General features: G+C 43.7%; 1 protein-coding gene across 1 annotated transcript in view; it reads right to left on the bottom strand.

Moving 5' to 3' along the window:
- The window catches only part of FNDC1 (fibronectin type III domain containing 1), a 100,632-nt gene extending 81,852 nt beyond the window's left edge, over positions 1–18,780 (bottom strand). Inside the window, exon 1 of the mRNA XM_081000026.1 lies at positions 18,536–18,780. Within this exon, the coding sequence (XP_080856152.1) occupies positions 18,536–18,638 (103 nt within the window). The 5' untranslated portion in view covers positions 18,639–18,780. The remainder of the gene's footprint in view (positions 1–18,535) is intronic.
- Positions 18,781–21,114: the final 2,334 nt, after the last annotated feature.

Raw genomic sequence — 21,114 nt, 5'->3', positions numbered from 1 at the left:
AGTTGCACCACTTGGAATTCAGAGCATTTGCTCACTCTGAACTGTAACTGGGAAGTCTTGAAGAGAGAAAGAGAGAGAAGCAAACATGCCCTCCCTCAATTTAGTTCAGAATTCCAACTAGCTCTGATTAGCAAAGATTAGATAATTGTTCCCACCCACCCCCAAACGCTCCTTCCCCATGACTCATCTGGCTTCCTATTTTCTCCACACCTTTACAATTTTGGGAAACTTTCTGAACAGAGCCTGCCTGTGAAACCCTTGCTATCTCTTCTGTCACATGAGTCAAAGAGAAAGAAAGGGACAGTCACCAGATTGAGAAGAGGCAGTTGCCAGTGCCAAACGTATTTGTGGAATTCTGCTTATTATTTGGTTAAAGTAAAAAGACTTTGGTTCAGGGAGACCTGGGCTGAAATTCCTATTTAAAATACGGAATGTATTGGGCGGATTAGTCATCATTGTTCAGTCTAAACTATTTTGCAGTGTTCTTGCAAAGTTAAAATAGGATAGTCCTACATGCAGAGGAATGGAAAGGCTCCCTCAAATATAAATTTGCATTCAGTATTATATGCTGTGGCAAGTGGGAAGGATATCAAAGACCATCATGAGGTAAAAGTCATTTTGTGAGTACCTGGAGAGTAGCAGTGGCACTCGAAGTGGGTGACGTACCTGCAATACAGTCCTCCCACCAGCTGGGGCACTGCACCTACCAGGATATGGATGGGGCCAGGCGAGCTGGCTGTCAAGGTCAGGGGTGTTTTGGTTTGATGCCAATCTGGAGATTCCATGTTAAAAAATCTTTTTTATTATTATTTCTTTTTGATTTATGTGAAAACATTATTTCACAACCTATTAAATTAAACGAAGAGATAAAGATGAAACAGTTGCATCAAAATGAAAATTAAACCCACACACATGTGGGTACAATAATTATTATTATATTGGCACACTCTGACTAGAAAGAAAAAAAGTCCTAATCATATGCTATTTAGATTTCTGGTGTCAAACCCACCCTTTTAGAATGATGGGCACAAATCAGAGGTAAGCAAAGTAACACTCCACTTAGAATCAATAAGAGATATTTAAGCAGATGCAACACTTTCCTGTGGAAATTAATACCCAGCAAACACATTGATTTCACTTGGATTGTGGCCATTCATTTCATCTCTGCACTGTGCCTATTTCCAAACACATGTTGTGAGACTAATTAATTCCATGTAAACAACACAACTTTTGCCTGCCAGTTTTTCAGACGTTTTCATTGCAGCAAAGAAACTAGAGTTAGAATACAGCAGCCTCGGCCAACCTGATGTCATCAAGATATTTTTGAGTAAAACTCCCATCGGGCCCAGCCAGCCCTGTACGCTGGAGTTGTACTCTAAAACAACTGGAGGGCACCAGGTTGGCAAAGGCTGGAATACAGGTCACATTCATGTTTATAATTGCCGCTTCTGCTGTTCCATTTCCGTAGCGTTTTGCACATCTGCTGTTTTTTGGGGAGCATCCTCTGGTCACTGCCACCAGGCCTGGTACCAATGACCCCTGGGAGGTTGCCCCACCCCACCCCACCCCACCCTACCCCATCTCCCAAATGAACCTCACAGCAAAGAGAAGAACCTAAGAAGAGACCTGACAAGTCAAAGGCAAACAAAGGCAAGCAAACAAAACGCTGTTATTTTAGCATCCACTGCCCTAAGAGTTCTACTGAATGGGGTCATAATTAGAGACCCACCCAGTGTCTCAATTTTCCAGGGACAGTCTTGGAATTACAGAAGCCATCTTGGTTTCTGATTTGATCCTTGACTGTCTCACTTTCCCTTTGGGAGTCCCTATTTTCATTGGAGAAATGTTGGAGGGGATGGAATAGGGTGTCCCTATTTTCACCTGAGAAACGTTGGAAGGGACATAATTATACGCTTCCTCCCGCCGCCCCCCCCCCCAGATAATTTTTATAGTTTTCCATGTAAATTCAAGAGCAACATATAACTACAGTAACTTGTCCAGTGGTACATTCTTATTAAGTTTCATATGCAGTACACAAGCAATACTTTTATTTATGTATTATCAGTTCAAGTATCCTCTCCACAGAGATTGCGGTTAGGGTGGTATAATTATAATCAAGGATTTGGCCCTCCAGATAAAGTTGAATTCCAGCTCCTGTCGCCGCAGCTTGCAAGGCCCGGTCATGGATGATGGGCGCCAGCAGCACACAGAAAAGGTGGAGTGGCTTTGTGGCCCTTCAGGTGTTGTTGCCCTTCAGCCAGGGCCGTCTTACCCATAGGCACTAGGGGTGCGGGGCACCCGGGCGCCGAGCTCTTAGAGGCGCCAAGAGCTGAGTCTGTGGAAGAGCCCATCCATCGGTCGGAGCACCGCGGTGGGCTCTTCTGCTGCGGGCGGTTCTGTGCCACGAGTTTGGGGGTGACCGAGCCAGTGAGACGCTGAGGCAGCCGACCGGCTCCACCCTCCTGCGAGCCTGGGACTGGGCAACTGGGGAGGGCGCCGGGCAGATCTTTGCACCCCGGCGCTGAGGAGAACCTGAGCTTACAGGGTTAAACAGCTCAGAGTGTGCGTCCTGCCTACTGTGGGGCAGGCAAGTATCACCACTTACCTCAGCTCCAAACCACCGCAGAACTCCCCTGACGCTGGAATTATCTCAGAGGCTCTGCATATGCTTAAGACAGCCCTGCCTTCAGCACACCCCGTCATCCCCTTTAGCACCACCAACAGGGGGCAGTGTGACACACTAATGGAAATGGGAGAAGAAGACTAGATTCACACATACACCGGGGGGGGGGGTGCTCCTGTACATTTTGCTTCGTATCTCAGGTTCTTTAAATGCTAGAACATCAGTATTTTTATATTGTGTATCCACAGCAGTGACCAAAGGAGGAATGACCGCTGGGAGCAGCACAGAGAAGAAATATTTTGATGCATCTGCGGCAGCAGAACTGGACGCCCTCACCTGCCCCAGCTCCAACAAAACACATCTCTCTCGCATCAGTCTCTACAAACACAGCAGGAGTTGTAGCTGTCCAACAGCTTGACCTCACCCCCAAAGGCACATGCCTCCATTGTCTCCTGGATTGCGGACGGATGCCAGCAATCCAGTCTTTTCAAAAAGTTAAACCTGCGAATCGTAGTGGGAGAGGGAAACTGCTTCCCTTTGCCCACTCCTCTTAGAGAGACACCCACAATCCCCGGTACAGTGGGTGGTTATTACCAGGGAGACGATCTTTTCAGTGGTAATGTGTCCGCTTTTCTTTGGCTTTTTTATTTTTGCTGACCTATTTTATTGGATCACTTTGATATCACATGTATGCTGCTTTTATACATTTGCTGTTCTTATGCATCAGTTACTTTATGTTTTTTAACTGTGATCTTGTGTTTGAAGGGCAGGGTACAAATCTTAATAAACACACAAGTAGACTGTTAAAAGCATGCCCCTGTTTATGACTGTGAAATGCTGTGGCAGATGGGAGAATTACCCTTTGCAAGCACTCCTGCGCTTCCTTTTCTAACAAGCACAGCTTCTAATAGGAGACGGGGCTTAGTGGCAGAATGTTCGGTTGTGCAGAGGTTTGATTTGAGACACCTAGTGGCAGCCTGAGTGCAATGCTAAATTGTTCATTTCTTCTGGGCCTTTGACATTTGTCTCCCTGTATTTTTGCAAACTCGTCTCAACCCTACAGCTACAGTAGACTAGGAATCAAAATAAGTTAAACCGCATGTGAAATAATAGTCATGTTTTTGCAAGGTCAGCATCCGCTTAACTTTACACAACATAATTAGCCCTGCACAGGCCAAGTATGAACCAGCCTTGCATTGGGGCAAGATTATTTTCCAGTGCTGGGGAAAAAAACCTTTACATTTGAGCAAGGTGTAAGACTGGGGTGCGGAAAGTCAGACCTGGGGTCTAAATGTGACCATCCAATCCTCTCTAATGGGCCTGCAGGACTCACACACTCTTCCAAAGCCATGTCCCTCATTGGCCTTACTTCACACACTTCCCCTGAGTGTTTTGTTGTTGTTTTTGCCTAGTCTGATAACACCTCTTGCTTATTTGGATGGAAGATGGGGAGGGTTGGGCAAGTCTGTAGAAACTAGCATCCTGGGCAAAGACACAATTCATGATCATTGCCCTTCCCACTTTTGCCTCTGACCCCGCCCACCACTGGCCTGTGGCCTGCTGGGAAGTTGCTCAGAATGGAATGCAGCCCCTGGCTTGAAACAGGTTCCTCACCCCTGGCATGAGAGAAAAAGTGGGAATGAAGTTACTATGGGATGGAACTTTTATCCCCAACCGAAGACCTTTACATAGATAAGACCTGTGCAGACTTTCCCCCCTGGGATATCCTTCCACTCACTTCAGTCCTCCAGCTCCTGTCCCTCATCCTGAGGAACCCTGAACTGAGACAAGCAAGGAATTCTATAGCTATAGCACTGCAACACAGAAGGGAAACTTCTGCAGAGATCTGAGAATTTGTAATTATATGATTGCAACATGGGAGTATTTAACAAACAAACAATAACCCTCCCCACAAAGCGAAGTGTTCTAGTGTAAGAATCGACTCAAATGCTTTCAAAGCTGTGTGTGATGAACTACAGAGTTTAAGATTTTAGGCAGAAGGAGGGTTACATAAATTAACTGACGTTACGTAATAATAAGAATTACTCACTCTCTGCATGAGCGAAGCGGTGCTCTGAAAATCTGCTGTTTGCATGTGAGCAAAGGGCACAACCTAACTTCCAGCTGAGCAAACTTAGCAGCACGATCCTGTGCATATCTACTCAGAAGTAAGTTTGACTAAGTTTAATGGAGCTTATTTATTTGATTGTTTAATGTAATACATTTCTATACCACCTTTATCATCCAATAATCTTAAGGCAGCGTACATGGTTCTCCTCCTTCCCATTTTATCCCCACAACAACCCTGTGAGGTAGGTTAGGCTAAGAAATGGTGACTGGCCCAAGGTCACCCAGTGAGCTTCAGGGCTGAGTGGGGATTTGAACCCTGGTCTCCCAGGTCCTAGTCCAACACTCTAACCATTACGCCACAATGGCACTTCCAAGTAAGTATGCAACGGAATGGAACCAGGCAGTGCAATCCTAAGTGGGGTCAGGAAAGAGCAGCATGGCACCAGCCTGGGTAGAAGATGAGGGTGCAATTTCTTATAAATTTTCATTATGCCAGCTCTAGGATGACATAGCTGAGCAGATCCTATGAGCTGGCCCTTCAGGGTATCTGGACCCAACACTGCTGGTGCCCCACCTTTAAATGCTCCATTTTGCTACCACTAACAGGATAATCACCAGTGGCAGCTTTCTGACAACGTAGGCAAACCAAACTCCTGCACAGTTGACCCATCTGAACTGGTAGTATTCCTCACTGCCACCAGAGGCCAGTAGAGAGCCAACTATGTGATCCTAACCACAAGTCAGTCGTCAGCATTGTGTTACTGGAACTGCAATCAGTAAATTTTTTAAAAGAAAATAAGCTCTTTTGTTATTTTTTCAAAAATCAAGTTGCTGTATTTTTGTAGCATTGGCATGACTTCACTTTTTATTTATTTGTTTATTCAGACAACTTATATACTGCTTATAGATTAGCCGGGGAAATTTCTAAGCAATTTCCAATGTAACTTAAAACATAAATGAAAACCAAATATAAAAGATACTTTTGAAAATCCACATAAAATACCAGTATTGACAATGAAATAGGGCATCCTCTAAAGCTTGATCAACTTCATCCTTACAACAAAAAAATCCACATTTTAGAACACAGAACAACCGAGTGAAATATTTCAAGGGAAAATCAACTAGAAAAATAAAAAGCGTACATTTTAAAATCATGTGATCAATAACTGTGATCAATAACTAAGAAAAAGTAAAAGAGACTCACTCTTTCCAAATGTCTACTCAACAAACCAATCTAATTAAATTCACATTTCTCTATACAATGATAAACACAAATTAATCTAATGGCAGCTAAATATAACATTCCATACAGTTCCACTGAAGCACACTGTCACACCAGTGCCCACACATCAACCAATGTACTCAAACGTCATTCTTCTAGCACATTTTCTAATCACACTATCTAAACTCTGAAACCACTAAGCTTGATTTGATCTCACATTCTCAGTCAACAGCCCACTCGCATGTCTACACCAAGAGACACAGACAAAACCTGGACCAATACTGGAATACAAAACAAGTGATAATACACAAACACCCGAGGGGGGCGATATTCATTCCATGTGTTCACATCCAATAACTGTAAAAGTAAGAGCTATGATTTAGACATGAGTTTATTGGTATAATTTGATCTTGTTGTCACTCTAGTTTTCCTTGATGATGAAGAAGAGCGAGATATGAAATATTTTTTACAATAAATGCAGTAATAAATAATAGCAAGAGACACCTATATATATATATATATATATATATATATATATATGTATATATATGAGTACCACAGACCAAGAATTCTAGGAATTCATAGAAAATTAATTCTTCAAGCATCCTCTGCTTTACTTGCTCATGACTCACTAAAGTCCTACAAGTTCTGCCCCCAAACTGTCAGTTTCTGCCCAATCTCACCTGTCCTGGCTCCACCCATGCCCAGGGAGCCAGAACTTTTTCAATAAAAAAATAGCAACCCTATTGATGACTTGCTAGCTACCAAGGTGCAAGTCCCTGTGCTGTTGGGATCTGGTTTGGACTGACATGCTCTCAAGCAGGTGGAGAAGGGGAGGAGGAAACAGAGGGGAGTCTTAATAGGGGAGCATGGATAGCCCCTTTCTGCCCCAACTTCAGCCACTTGGGAAAGGAGAGCAGGGATGCTGTCTCTCCCCCCTCCCTGCCAGACCTAGGGGCAGTTTTGAGCTGCCAAGGGAAGAGGTGAGACAGGAACTTGACCAGGAGGGTGTGGTCTTGTGACCTAGAACCAGCGGCCACCTTTGCAGATGGGAGCCAGCCCACCTGCCCTGACAGAGCATGTGTTTGCAATCCTGATATTTCCATATGGCAAGCAAGTCTCATGAGTGAGCATGCCAGGGCTCATCTTTAAAAGCTTGGAAGGTGGAGCATGGAAAGTTGTTGGTACATCTTCATTGCTTCCATCCAGTTCTGAACTTCTTGCTCTGCTCTTGAACTCCTGAACTGGGACTTCTGAGCCTTGTGTCTGCTGCTGAGCCTGTACTGTTACTTGCCTGAATAAAGATCCCTTTCTTACTTACAAGTAAGAGCTTTTGCTTACATGTTTTGGGGCAGGAGGTAGGGAACTTACTTCTACTACTGAAGCAAAATTTGTTTGGTGGCATCAAACCTATGTGAGCACACATATGCAAGTGAAAACTATGGGACTTTTGCATGCCTGGCTAGCAGGACTGAAACATAACTGCCATTCCCATGGAATTGCATGGCCCATAAAGAGACACCAGAAATATTCTATGATGAAAAGAATGCCATCCCATTCCGGGAGTCCAACATTTCTTAACAGCAGCATGGCCTGAAGGAACATCAGGTAGGGCTGCCATATTTCAAACAGTGAAAATCCGGACAGAAAGTTTGTTGAGTGTTTTTGTGCCGTACATCTGGATTTTCCCAAACATTGTTTTCTGTGCTACCACTCACCACAGTAATTTCAGCTTTTCATTCTTACTTTTGAAAAGGATGCTAATATTTTTTAGAAAGGAAGTGGAAGCGCTGTGGTTGCCAAACTATGCAGTGTTCTTTCAGCACAGTGAAGGTCTCTTGAACTTTGTCAGATACAGGAAAAGGAGTCGAGGGAAAGCGTGTGAAGCCGGGCTTCCTGACGTGCAGATCAATCGAACAGCTCAAGGAGGTGCTTTCCTCAGTGGTGTCCCAGCGTGTTGCTTATTGCCAAGAAGCAGAACTACCTTGGAATGTCTTTGATGATCAAGTGTAGGCAAAGTGCATGTAAGATCAGGCCCTCTAGATGTTGCTGGACCAACTCCCATCAGCCCCAGACAACCTGGCAGGTGGTCAAGGATGCTGAGACTTACAATCCAGCAATATCAGGAGCGCCACAGGTTCTCTATGCCTGTATTAAATGATGACAATACCAGGTAAAGCTCATGTGGCTCCCCACTTCTGCCACAACTTATTCCTGTGTTACCCTTTTTATTCCCCGGACAGGAATCTTGTGCTACTAACTGCTGCCCAACAGGTAGAAATCCACAGGAGAATATTGGCCCATCACTATGCAGCCTAAAGAGGACTGATTGTGCTCAGTGGTCACTGAATGCAGAGTGTCTGTTGTAGTATAGCTCGGTCAGTAGAACAATTGACTCTTAATCTCAGGGCTGTGGATTAGAGCTGCACTGCAGAGGGTTGGATTAGATGACCTTTGTGGTCTTCCGGAGGCGGCGCCATCGGCAATGGCGGATTCCCTCTAGTCTCGAGGGAATAGCTCGTCGGAAATCGGGTCTTGCCGCTACGGCGAAGCGGGGACCCCCTCGAAAACCACAGGCGGGTGAAGCCTGTGACCGTGGGACTCGGCGGGCACCTTCAGCGCGCCCCCAATTTGCAAGGGAACCCTGCGAGGGGCTCCAGAGTGAAACGGGGGTTTGACGCGGTGCTGAGAGTCGATCGCTACTTCCGTGGAGTGAAGCCGCGCAGCTGTTGCCAGAGAGTGCTGACCTTTTTTCCTGTGACAATTCGGCTATTAAACAACAACCCGTGAGTAGGTCAAGCTTTAAGATTGGAAGTTAAAGGGAAAAGAAGGTTTAATTTGGCACCGAAGCGGTAAGGTGTAAACAGGAAGTCCACCTTCCGTTTTGTATATAGATCAAAGCAAAGACTGACTAAGCTAAGACCGGGAGAGGTGTGTTAAAAGATTCAAGCCCAAACGTCAAATAAAAAGAACTCCCTCCCTGAATTGAGAGGGGAGGGAAGAAGGGAAAGTATTTTCTGCCTGTTAAAAAATAAAAGAGGAAGGGAAAGAAGGACAAAAAAGGGATATAAAACCACCACTCAATCCTTGGGAACGGATTGCCAAGACTAATAGAACTGTCATTTTGAGAGCCGCACTATTTACGGACAATGCAATTCTTTGACAGCTAACTCTGCATGTGAGATACTTTGGACTTGAAACTGTTATTAACTTTGCTGTAGGGGGACTCTTGAAGAGCTGGGAAGATACTTTATTGCATTATTACTGACTGTTATTGTGTCCCCCTAGAGGCTCACTGAAATTGTTACAATTGGTCGGGGAATTTTCCACTTTTAACTAGCAGGGAATTTTCCACTGCAAAACAAGCTTGATCGTGGGAGTGACCTTGACTCGCAGATAAGGTGTTATGGAGGAAAAGACAACAAGATCGGGCAAGGTTAGACTCCAACAGACCAGCGCAGCATTGCAACAGCGCAGAGCATCTGCATCTGGCCCTCCTGTGCCACAAGGGGAAGACCCGGCACAAGCGGGGGTAAAAGGTATGACATCGGAAGAAGGATTTACTTCAGTTTTAAGTAAAATTTATGAAACCTTAGATAAATTAAGTAAACAAGTTACTGAAGCGACTAATAAAATTGATCAGAACACCATAAGCGTTAACAATTTGGGGCAGAAGGTAAATTCAAATACAGAATCTATTGAAAAACTGCTGCAAGAATCTGCATTAAATCAAAAGACAGCTGAGGAAGCAAAAGAAAAAGCAGTGGCTGCGGAGGAAAAGATAACACCGATTTGTAAACAGCTTGGAGACCACCAGTCACAGCTTGGGGCCCACCAGTCACTTCTGTCTATGATTGAATTGAAGGAAAAACAGACCAATTTGAGGATTAGGGCGGTACCTGAACTTGAGAAAGACAATTTAAGTGATTTTCTAACACAGGAATTTGCAGACTTTTGGAAACTGGATGATAAGCAAGATTTTAAGATAGTAAATGCTTTCAGACTTGGAAGAGGAGGGAGAAAGAACAGGGTGAAAGACTGTTTGATCACCCTTCGATCAAAAGAGGAGAGAGATAAAATATTGAGCCTGCACTACCAGAATACTTTGAAAATACATGAATCAAGAGTGGAGATATTTAAGGATATTCCGAAATATCTTTTGGACCTTAGGTCTAACTACGGAGATTTGGTGGCCCTGTTGAAAGGTAATAGAACCATCTTTAGGTGGGAATTCCCCCAAGGCCTATCTTTTACCTTTAAAGGTAAAAAGTTTAAAATAAGATCAGTGGAGGAGAAAGAAAAAATTCTGAGAGATCACAAAGAAGACCTGCAAAAAGGAGTGGAAGAAGAGCCAAGAGCCTTAAGACCAGGAATATTAGACAAAGTACCACCACCTTCGGGATTGGACAAGTTACAGAAAGTGATACCACCGTCAGAACAAGAGGATTTATTGGGAGCAGTTGGAGGAAAAATAATTTAAATACACCATGTCTCTGCAACTATTAAGCTGGAACATTCACGGACTTAATTCCCCGGAGAAAAGGAAGAAAGTTTTTTATTTATTGAAAAAGGAACAGTTGGACTTGATTTGCCTACAGGAAACACACGTGATAAGGCTACACAGGAAAATATTGATTAATAAGAGACTGGGCCAAGAATTTATTTCATCGGATAAGGTTAAAAAGCGAGGAGTAGTTATTTATGCAAAAGAGAGCCTATCACCGAAATTTGTTTTTAAAGATGACCAAGGAAGATTTGTAGCAATTAAAATTCAAACACAAGGAGAAAAATTTCTGATAGTAGGAGTATATGCACCGAATGAGGGGAAATCTGAATTTTATAAGAAGTTGCATGAGACTTTGCTGGACTATATGGACTGCAACATTATTTTGATGGGAGATATGAATGGTGTGGTATCCACAAACATGGATAAGTCGCAGAGACAGGTAGTCACTAAAGATGGTAGACTACCAAAAACTTTTTTTGAATTGACTGACAATATGGATTTGATTGACATTTGGAGAATTAGGAATCCCTTGGGTAGAGAGGGAACCTTCTTTTCTGAAGCCCAAAAGACGTGGACAAGAATTGACCAAATCTGGATAACTAGAGGACTGGCACCTAAGACTCGAAAAGTAGAGATCTGCCCTAAGACGTGCTCTGACCATAATGCCGTGAAAATGGAGATGAAACTAACACCAACCGGTTCCTTCAGATGGAGGATGAATGACACCTTGTTTAGAGATCAAGAGGTTACCAAGAAGGCCCAAAAAACCCTGAGAGACTACTTTGAGATAAACTTGAACACTACCGTGGAAAAAAGAGTAATCTGGGACGCAAGTAAAGCAGTTATGAGGGGGTTTCTGATTCAACAGAATTCATTAAAGAAGAGAGCTCAAAATGAGAAAAAAGAAAAAATTTTGGAAAAAATAAAAGAGGGCGAGAAGAAACTGAGAGTGAAACCAAATTCACAAGAGATTCTGAGAGAAATAAAGTTACATCAAGTGCAATATATGAAGATGATGAATCAGGAAATTGAATGGAAAATTAAACAAATGAGACAAAGGACTTTTGAATCGGCTAATAAATGTGGGAAACTGTTAGCTTGGCAGATGAAAAAAAGACAAAAGCTAAACACCATTGCAAATTTGGAGGTGGATGGAAAGAACATCCAGAATCCAGTGGAAATTAGAAAATGTTTCCAGAGGTATTTTAAACAGTTATATACACAAGGGCCTCAGAAAGAGTTTGATATAGACCAATTTCTGAAAACAAATGGATTACAAAAAATCTCTCAAGAAAATAAGATAATGCTGAACTACAAAATTACGGAACAGGAGGTAGAAGGTGCCATTCAGAACATGCAGTTGGGAAAATCTCCAGGGCCGGATGGCTTAACCTCAAAATACTATAGAACTTTGAAGGACTGGATAATTCAACCATTAAAGGAGGTTTGCAATGAAATTTTGGAGGGGGAAAAAGCGCCAGAGTCGTGGAAAGAAGCATATATTACACTTATACCGAAAACTGAGTCTGAAAAGACACAACTTAAGAACTACCGACCCATATCCCTGTTAAATGTGGATTACAAAATATTTGCTGACATTTTGGCCAAAAGACTAAAAAAAGTATTAGTGGAAGAGATACACAAGGACCAAGCTGGCTTTCTTCCAGGCAGACACTTGTCTGACAACACGAGGAATATAATCAACATTTTGGAGAAGTTGCAAGTGAACATCAACACCAAAGCAGTTTTAATTTTTGTGGATGCCGAGAAAGCCTTTGATAATATTTCTTGGAGCTTTATGAAGAAAAATCTTCAGGGGATGGGGGTCGGTCAAGGGTTTGAAAATGGTATAAGTGCAGTTTATTCAGAACAAAAGGCTAAACTAATAGTTAATAATGTGGTGACAGAGGTATTCAAGATAGAGAAAGGGACACGACAAGGCTGCCCAATTTCCCCATTGCTTTTTATTTCGGTCCTGGAGGTTTTGTTAAATATGATTAGAAGGGACCATTTGATCAAGGGTATAAAGGTCGGAGCTAAACAATACAAATTGAAAGCTTTTGCAGATGACTTAGTATTGACTTTACAGGAGCCAGAATCTAGTACTAAAAGAGTATTAGAACTGGTCCAAGAATTTGGTCATGTGGCAGGATTTAAGTTGAACAAGTTAAAAACTAAAGTCCTTGAGAAAAACTTAACACCGATTGAGAAAGAGAGGTTTCAGACTGAGACAGGTTTAACAGTGGTTAAGAAGGTGAAATACTTGGGGATTAATATGACAGCTAAAAATGGGAACTTATTTAAAGACAATTATGAAAAATGTTGGTCGGAAGTGAAAAAGGATTTAGAAATATGGTCAAACTTGAAGCTTTCCTTGTTGGGTCGAATTGCTGCTATAAAGATGAATGTATTGCCAAGAATGCTGTTTTTGTTTCAATCACTACAAATTCTGGACAAAATGGATTGTTTCAAGAAGTGGCAGAGAGATATTTCTAGATTTGTCTGGCAGGGCAAGAAGCCCAGAATAAAACTTAAAATATTACCTGATGCAAAGGAAAGAGGGGGATTTGCCCTGCCAGACTTTAAACTTTATTATGAATCAGCAGCATTCTGCTGGCTGAAAGATTGGCTGCTTCTTGAGAACACAGACATTTTGGATCTAGAAGGTTTCAATAATGTTTTTGGGTGGCATGCATACTTATGGTATGACAAGGTTAAAGCGCATAATGCATTTAAAAACCATATTGTCAGGAAAGCATTGTTTAATGTCTGGACAAGATATAAAGACTTACTTGAAAATAAAACCCCAAGGTGGTTGTCACCGATGGAGGCAAAGGCCCCGAAAAAGCTCGATATGGAGGCCAAGTGGCCGAAATATTGGGAAATTTTGGAGCAGGAAGGAGACAAATTGAAACTGCAGAGTTTTGAGAAACTAAAAGATAAAGTGCAAGACTGGCTTCACTATTATCAAATAAGAGAGGCTTATAATTTAGACAAAAAAAATGGCTTCCAGGTGGAAAAATCAAAGTTGGAAACAGAACTGTTAGATCCTAAAACAAAGATACTTTCAAGAATGTATAACTTGCTGTTAAAATGGAACACTCAGGACGAGACGGTTAAATCTGTTATGATTAAGTGGGCACAGGACGTTGGACATAACATCATGTTTGCTGACTGGGAACAGTTGTGGACCACAGGTATAAAATTTACGGCATGTAATGCCCTAAAAGAGAATATTATGAAAATGATTTATAGGTGGTATATGACACCAGTCAAGCTTGCAAAAATCTATCACTTGCCCGATAATAAATGTTGGAAATGTAAAGAAACTGAAGGTACATTCTTTCACCTTTGGTGGACGTGCCCAAAGATTAAGGCGTTCTGGGAGATGATCTATAATGAAATGAAAAAGGTATTTAAATTTACCTTCCTGAAGAAACCAGAGGCCTTTCTCTTGGGTATAGTCGGCCAGTTGGTGCCAAAGAAGGATAGAACTTTCTTTATGTATGCTACAACAGCAGCAAGAATACTTATTGCAAAGTATTGGAAGACACAAGATTTACCCACTCTGGAAGAATGGCAGATGAAGGTGATGGACTATATGGAATTGGCGGAAATGACTGGCAGAATCCGAGACCAGGGAGAAGAGTCGGTGGAAGAAGATTGGAAGAAGTTTAAAGACTATTTGCAGAAATACTGTAAAATTAATGAATGTTAAATTGATGTTGGACTGAAAACAAGTGGTTTTGGTAATAAGGTTAATAAGAATATGTAAATATTGATAGTTATATGGATGAAAATATACAGTAATAATAGGTTAAGATACAGAGTAAAGATAAATGAAAGAGGGTAAGGATTTGCTGAAAGGATTTTCTAAACGGGAATACAAAAAGGGAGGTGTGAGGAGGTCAAGGAAATAAGTAAATGAGTCTAAAGACAATGAAAAATTGACTTTTTCTTTTTCAAAATATTTTTTCTTTTTTTTTCCTCTCTCTCTATTTTTTTAGCTATCTGTTTTTTGTATTTTGTAGCACCCTTTTTTTTCTTTTTTTTCTCCTTTCTAGGTCTCTTTTTTGGTATTTTTTTGTTAGTTTTTGTATTTTTTTTCTCTCTATGTGTAATTCCTGGTTTAACTTTTTTTCTAACTCTTTAAATTTATGTTTATTGTAAAATCTCAATAAATATTTTATTAAAAAAAAAAGATGACCTTTGTGGTCCCTTCCCGTTATACAATTCTATGATTCTATGATGGAATACAGTAGAGAGAATGAATGCAGCCTAAACCTATCTATTCTGGATTTTCATTTCAGCTAGATCTTAAACAATGGTGGAGTAGAGGGTAATTGAGTAAAACCTATTTGATGAATTAACAACTAAGATTTCCTAAGAAAACATCTTTACAAAAAAAAAGAGGAGGGGTATTAATTTCTGGATTTGTCTCCAGCAGGGATCAGGAACCTACGCCCCCAGATATTGTTGGACCCCAATAAGCCAATGTTCATGGATAATTCAAGTTGTAATCCAACAACATTTGGAAGGCCACAAGTTCCCCATCCCTGGTCTTCAGTAAAGGAGGCTAAAATTGCAAACCTATAGACATTTACTTGGAAAGACCCCTTCACACACATTGAACTCAATGGGATGTACTTCTGAGTAGACATGCATAGAATGTTACTGTTTAAATACTTGAGCCATCATCCATTATAACATATGACATCCGCTTTGAGAACAATCAAGACTACCCAAGAAGGCACCCAATACAACAGGCAGTAATATATAAAAAGTCAGTGATTCATGCATGTTGTTTTGCACGGAATGCTAAATTGCCCATCTTTCCAACCAGAGCAAAGGGCTGCTTGCTTCAGAGCTGAATTCACCTCCCAAGCCTGATGGATGAACAGAAAGTTCTGGGAAGCAAGCAAATATTTTACACAGAACAGATTAATCAGACTCCTAAATCCATCCAAAGCAAAGGCAGAGCACTCCCCCCACCTCCGCCACCTTGCTAATCCCACCGGTTTATCCAAAAGTATTTTATCTTTGATCTGCCCATCCATACGCTGCAAATCCTGTGTTAATGTGGTGGATCTGAGCCTCAGCGCAAGACTCTCAAGCTAGAGCTCTCCAGCTAAAACATTCCATCAATCTCTGGAGTGATTTATAGGCTACGGGGTGAATGGGAGGGGCAAAGGGGAGGGCACACCAGTGGGAAGCCCAACAGAAGCTTGCAAGCCACAGCAAACAACCCTGATTCCAGAAAGGCAGCAGGAGCCTGGAGGGAAGAAGAAAATATCTTTGAAAGGGTTACAGGTGTTTTAGCCATAGGCTCCCCGAACAGGACATTCCATATTATATTATGGCTCTCCGGCGCTCCCCTCCCTGGAAACCAATGTCCTGTTGCTCACTTCCAAAAGAAACAGTTCTCAAGGAGTTGAAAAAATGCACAGGGAAAAGTTGTGCGGGTTTTTTCCTTGCCACATTTATTCGCTCCATTATGATTTAAGACATTGTGTCAAAAGAAAGCAACTACTAGCCAATCACACAAACTTCTGCCTTAGGAAATCAGCCATGGTGCAGATCACGTAACTCATTATGTTAGCATCGTTGAATTATTGTTCATTAAAAGCAAGGGAGGAAAAGCCTGCAAATTAGCTGGGGTGGTTCCCCCCCCCCTCCCCGCCCGCTTTCCTGACATAGGCATAATGAGCCTGCGCTTATTTTCTTGAGAATATGTCTCGGTGCTTCGATGAAACTTGCTTCCAAGCAAGTAATCACGGCTTCAGGTTCAGCCCCTTGTCTTTGCAATTACGATCAACGCCTGCCGTCAAGGAACTGGCCCCGTGGGCAAGTTTGGAGCTCAGAATTCCTGCACTTGGCTGCGTGTGGAACTTGTAGCAACACATACAGCTTACTTCTCCCATTCCTGTAAGGCAGGAAGGTGGGGAGCAGAATGCACAGACCCAGGGGAAGAGAAAGTACCAAGGAACAGAGGGAAGGAACCACATTATAAACACAAACAGAAGCCAAAGTGAGTTTACGCAGGAGTTTCTACAGAGTCACGCCATTGGTGCATCAAGCTCAGCATCACCTACACGCGCGGGCAGCGCTTCTCTGGGATTTCAGGCAGGGTTCTCTTCCAGCCCTACCTGGACATGCAACCTGGGACCTTCTGCAGGCCACAGCACTGAGCCACAGCACTTCCCCTCTGCAATGGCAATCGTGAGGGCAAGCCTCCATTTGCCACGCCAGTTTCTTTCTCTGCAAGCATCCGGCTCTTCGTTTCTCATCAGATGCTCCTCTACAAAGGAAGCTGCCTTGTACAGAGTCGGACCATCTAGCCCAATACTGTCCCACACTGACTGGCAGCAGCTCCATGTTGCCTGCCTGGTCGTCTGCCTGCTCCTTCCCCAGAGCTGAAAGGGAACTGCTCTCGAAGAATTGCAATCTTTGCATTCCAGGACAAGGCAGTTCCTTTCCCAGACGAAGGGCTGGGATGCTCTGCGGCAGCCTTAGCGAACACCCGCCCCGAAACGCTTTAATAATAATAATAATAATAATAATAATAATAATAATAATAATAATTTTATTATTTATAGGCCAGCCATCCGACTGGGCTGACCCAGCCCTGATGGGAGTTGTAGACGGAAGCCTCAGGAGGGCGCCAGCTTGGCAAAGGCTGTAGCAGATTCCAGTTAGGTTTTTTTTAATTGTGTCACTGGGCGATCAGCGGCTGCGGGGAACCCCGAACCCTAACGAGGAGCAGGAGGGATCTGAGGGGCAGGTGGGACTGAGGTTCAAGAGCGAAAAATGCCTCGCCAGCGGGACGTTTCGTTTTTTGCTGAAGCTGTGGCTGACTTTCAACAGCATTCCCCACCTTTTGTAAATGAAAAGATTTTCCTGGGGAAGTGAGGCTCTGACTAGATCCCCTTTCCCGGAATACACAGACAAGCGCGACGGCTGAACCCTTTTCCCCTCCGCCACCGAGGTGCTTTTACAGGGAGCCCAGGCTACACGGGGATCCCTGCCCCGAGGGCTTCCCAATATCAGGAGGGAAAATAATCGAAGATGGAAAGTAGATAAAAGAAATATAGTCGGCGATCCCTGCCCCGAGGGCTTCACAATGTCAGGAGGAGAGGGAATCGAAGATGGAAAGTAGACAGAAGAAATATAGACGGGGATCCCTGCCCCGAGGACTTCACAATATCAGGAGGGGGGAATCGAAGATGGAAAGTAGATAAAAGAAATATAGTCGGCGATCCCTGCCCCGAGGGCTTAACAATGTCAGGAGGAGAGGGAATCGAAGATGGAAAGTAGACAGAAGAAATATAGACGGGGATCCCTGCCCCGAGGACTTCACAATATCAGGAGGGGGGGAATCGAAGATGGAAAGTAGATAGAAGAAATATAGACGGGGATCCCTGCCCCGAGGGCTTCACAATATCAGGAGGGGGGGAATCGAAGATGGAAAGTAGATAGAAGAAATATAGACGGGGATCCCTGCCCCGAGGGCTTCACAATATCAGGAGGGGGGGAATCGAAGATGGAAAGTAGACAGAAGAAATATAGACGGGGATCCCTGCCCCGAGGACTTCACAATATCAGGAGGGGGGGAATCGAAGATGGAAAGTAGATAGAAGAAATATAGACGGGGATCCCTGCCCTGAGGGCTTCACAATATCAGGAGGGGGGGAATCGAAGATGGAAAGTAGACAGAAGAAATATAGACGGGGATCCCTGCCCCGAGGACTTCACAATATCAGGAGGGGGGGAATCGAAGATGGAAAGTAGATAGAAGAAATATAGACGGGGATCCCTGCCCCGAGGGCTTCACAATTTCAGGAGGGGGGGAATCGAAGATGGAAAGTAGATAGAAGAAATATAGACGGGGATCCCTGCCCCGAGGGCTTCACAATATCTGGAAGGGGGATATCAAAGGTGGAGAGTAGATAAAAGAAATATAGAGACGGGGGGGGGGGTAAAGTTCTCCATTTATGCTGGATATGGGAAGGGCTGTCCCTGGCATTAAAACGCAGAGAGCACCCTCATCGCCCCCTTTTCGAGGATGGAGACCCCCTCACTGGGGAGAAATAAGTGGGATGGGAGGGGGCCGTACCTGGTGCGGCGGAGTGGAGCAGAGCAGCCAGGAGCAGGAGCAGCGCCCAGGACGACAGCAGGAGGATCCGCGGAGCCGGGCCGGCGGCGGCGGCAGCAGCCATGGGTCCGGGGTGCGCGGGGAGGGGGCTCCGAAGTGCCAAGCCCGCGCCGAAATGGCTGTGCAGCTCCCCTCGGGTCCCAGCGGCAGCGATTAAGGCGCGCTCCGTCGGTGCCGCCGTCGCCGCTCGCCGCTTCTCTTCATTGCTGCATCTCCCGAAAGTTCGCCGTTCCCGCGGCTGCGCTGCCTCCCGCGGGTCTCTGCCTTGCGCTCGCTCTCCCCGCGCCCATGTCTCCCCCTACTGGCCGACGGCGATATTGCCAGCACGGCGGCGGCGGCCAAGTGTCTTCCTGAGCAAGATTACCGCTAGGTGGTCGTAGGATTCTGGGCTGTACCAACTCAGGCCGCAACGGAGGAGAGGATAGGCTGGAGTGTTCCTCGTGGAAAAATAAATAAGCGAACAAACAGACGCCTTGCATTTGGTAAAGAAGTATATCGGAAGAGGGCTGAACCGCCCTGAGACCTCCGGGTATAGGGGCGGTATATAAATTCAATTAATAATAATAATAATAATGCCATCCTCCACTCTCAAATGCTGACACAAGGTTAGCAAGTGTGCAAGAGGGAGCAGGGATTTGAACCTACGGTTTCCCGATCTCACCTCTGCCACTGCTATATCACCGAGGTGGTTTCCAGTGTGTCATTCATGTGCATACCATAACTGTGTATGTCTGCACAGTTAAAGCATATTAAAGAGCTCTGTCTCCCTAGCACAACAAATCTACTTCTTTTTAAACTTATTGTGGTTTGGAAAGTCATAGGGAAATGCACTGAAAAGTGTGGGGTGAACAACTGATGACTAGGAAGATGTACCCAGCAAGCACCCAGAGTAAATGTGCGGTGGACACTTATTGCTGTATAACCTCCCCACCGATAGGGTTGCCGTATTTCAAAAAGTAAAGTTGTTGAAAGTTGTTGAACTTTTTTTAAGGAAGACCCCAAAATTGTTGAGTGTTTTTGTGATTTTGACTTGCCTAAGATCCAGGATAAAGCGTCGCCTTTTGGAAACACCCCCCCCCCCCATGTCAACTGCGCCTTTGAAATCCCATTAACAGGAAAATCCGGACATATGGCAGCCGTACTCAACCAACACATCAGAACAAGTGCTCAATAAAGACTGGATATAGTCAGACCTCTGTGTCAGCTTTGTGCAAGTAAATCTGGATGGGTGCTAATTAAAAACAGGTGGTCTGGAGTAGCACAGCAAGATGGATCCAATTAATTGGCCTTAAGTTGTTACCATGAGTTGTTGTTTTTTTTAAAATAATATTTATTAAAGTTTCAAAAGAAGAAAAATCACATTAATAAAAAAATTAACAATAAAAAGGAAAAATAGAAAAAAGAAAAAACAGTTAAAAACAATTCCATCTTTTCATCACTTCTTTTACATTTACTTGTTTCCCGGACCTCCTCATACCTCCCTCTTTTGTATTCCAATTCAATTTGTTAATCCAACAATTCCTTTCCCTCCTTTTTAATCCTAATCTTTAATCTTGATATATTATAACTTTAAATTTTTACATATTAAAAACCAATTTTTCCATATTCTTTTGTACCTGTACAGCTAGAAACCACTTAACTTCAATCCAACATCATTCTAACATTCATTAATTTTGCAATATTTCTGTAAATAGTCTTTAAATTTCTTCCAATCTTCTTCCACCGACTCTTCTCCCTGGTCACGGATACCATGAGTTGTGACTAAGGCTGCACTCTTAATTCCGTAGCTCAGTGGTAGAGCATCTGCCTTGCATGCAAAACACCCCAGATTCAATCCCCAGCATCTCCAGTTGGGTCAGGGGTTTGAGGCCCACATTGGGCAAAAGAATCCTGCACTGCAGGAGGTAGGACTAGATGACCCTCGAGATCCCTTCCAACTCGTAATTCTATGAAAAGCCTGGAGGGCTGCTGCCGTACAGTGTAGAGAGTAGTGATCTAGATGGACCAGTAGGTCTAACTCAGCATAAGGCAGCTTCCTCTGTCAGGTCCAATGAATTCAATAGGATTGATTTCTGCATAGGCATGGTTAGGGCTGCACTGTTAAGTCCCTTTGATTTCAGTGACTCAAAGCATGACTAAGTCTGGATCCATCCCAGTAAGGTATTGGTCAGTCCAGCATAAGGCTCAGGGGTTCAGTGGGCAATTGGCTCTGCCCTCCAAGTCACAACTTTGCAACTTACTCTATCTGATTGCCTCCAGGCTTCTATTGAAAGACCACAATTGGATCCTGCAAGCCTGAAGACTGTTTGTGCCAGCTCTGTCTTATGATATCAACACCTCCTAAAGTGGTGGGCTGGTGGCGCGGGACCTGTGAACCTCCAGAAGTTTCTGGAACTACAACTCCCATCATCCCTGACCATAGACCATGATGGCTGAGGTTGATGGGAGTTGGAGTTCAGCAACATCTTGAGGGCCACTGGTTCCTCAGAGTGCAAGTAAAGAAGCACAAAACATCCAGTGATGGTTCCCTAGCCTGGCAG

The sequence above is a fragment of the Podarcis pityusensis genome (genome assembly GCF_964106645.2).
Source record: "Podarcis pityusensis genome assembly, chromosome: 3".
In the NCBI taxonomy this organism is placed as follows: Eukaryota; Metazoa; Chordata; class Lepidosauria; order Squamata; family Lacertidae; genus Podarcis; species Podarcis pityusensis.
This window is presented reverse-complemented; position numbering and strand designations above follow the sequence as displayed.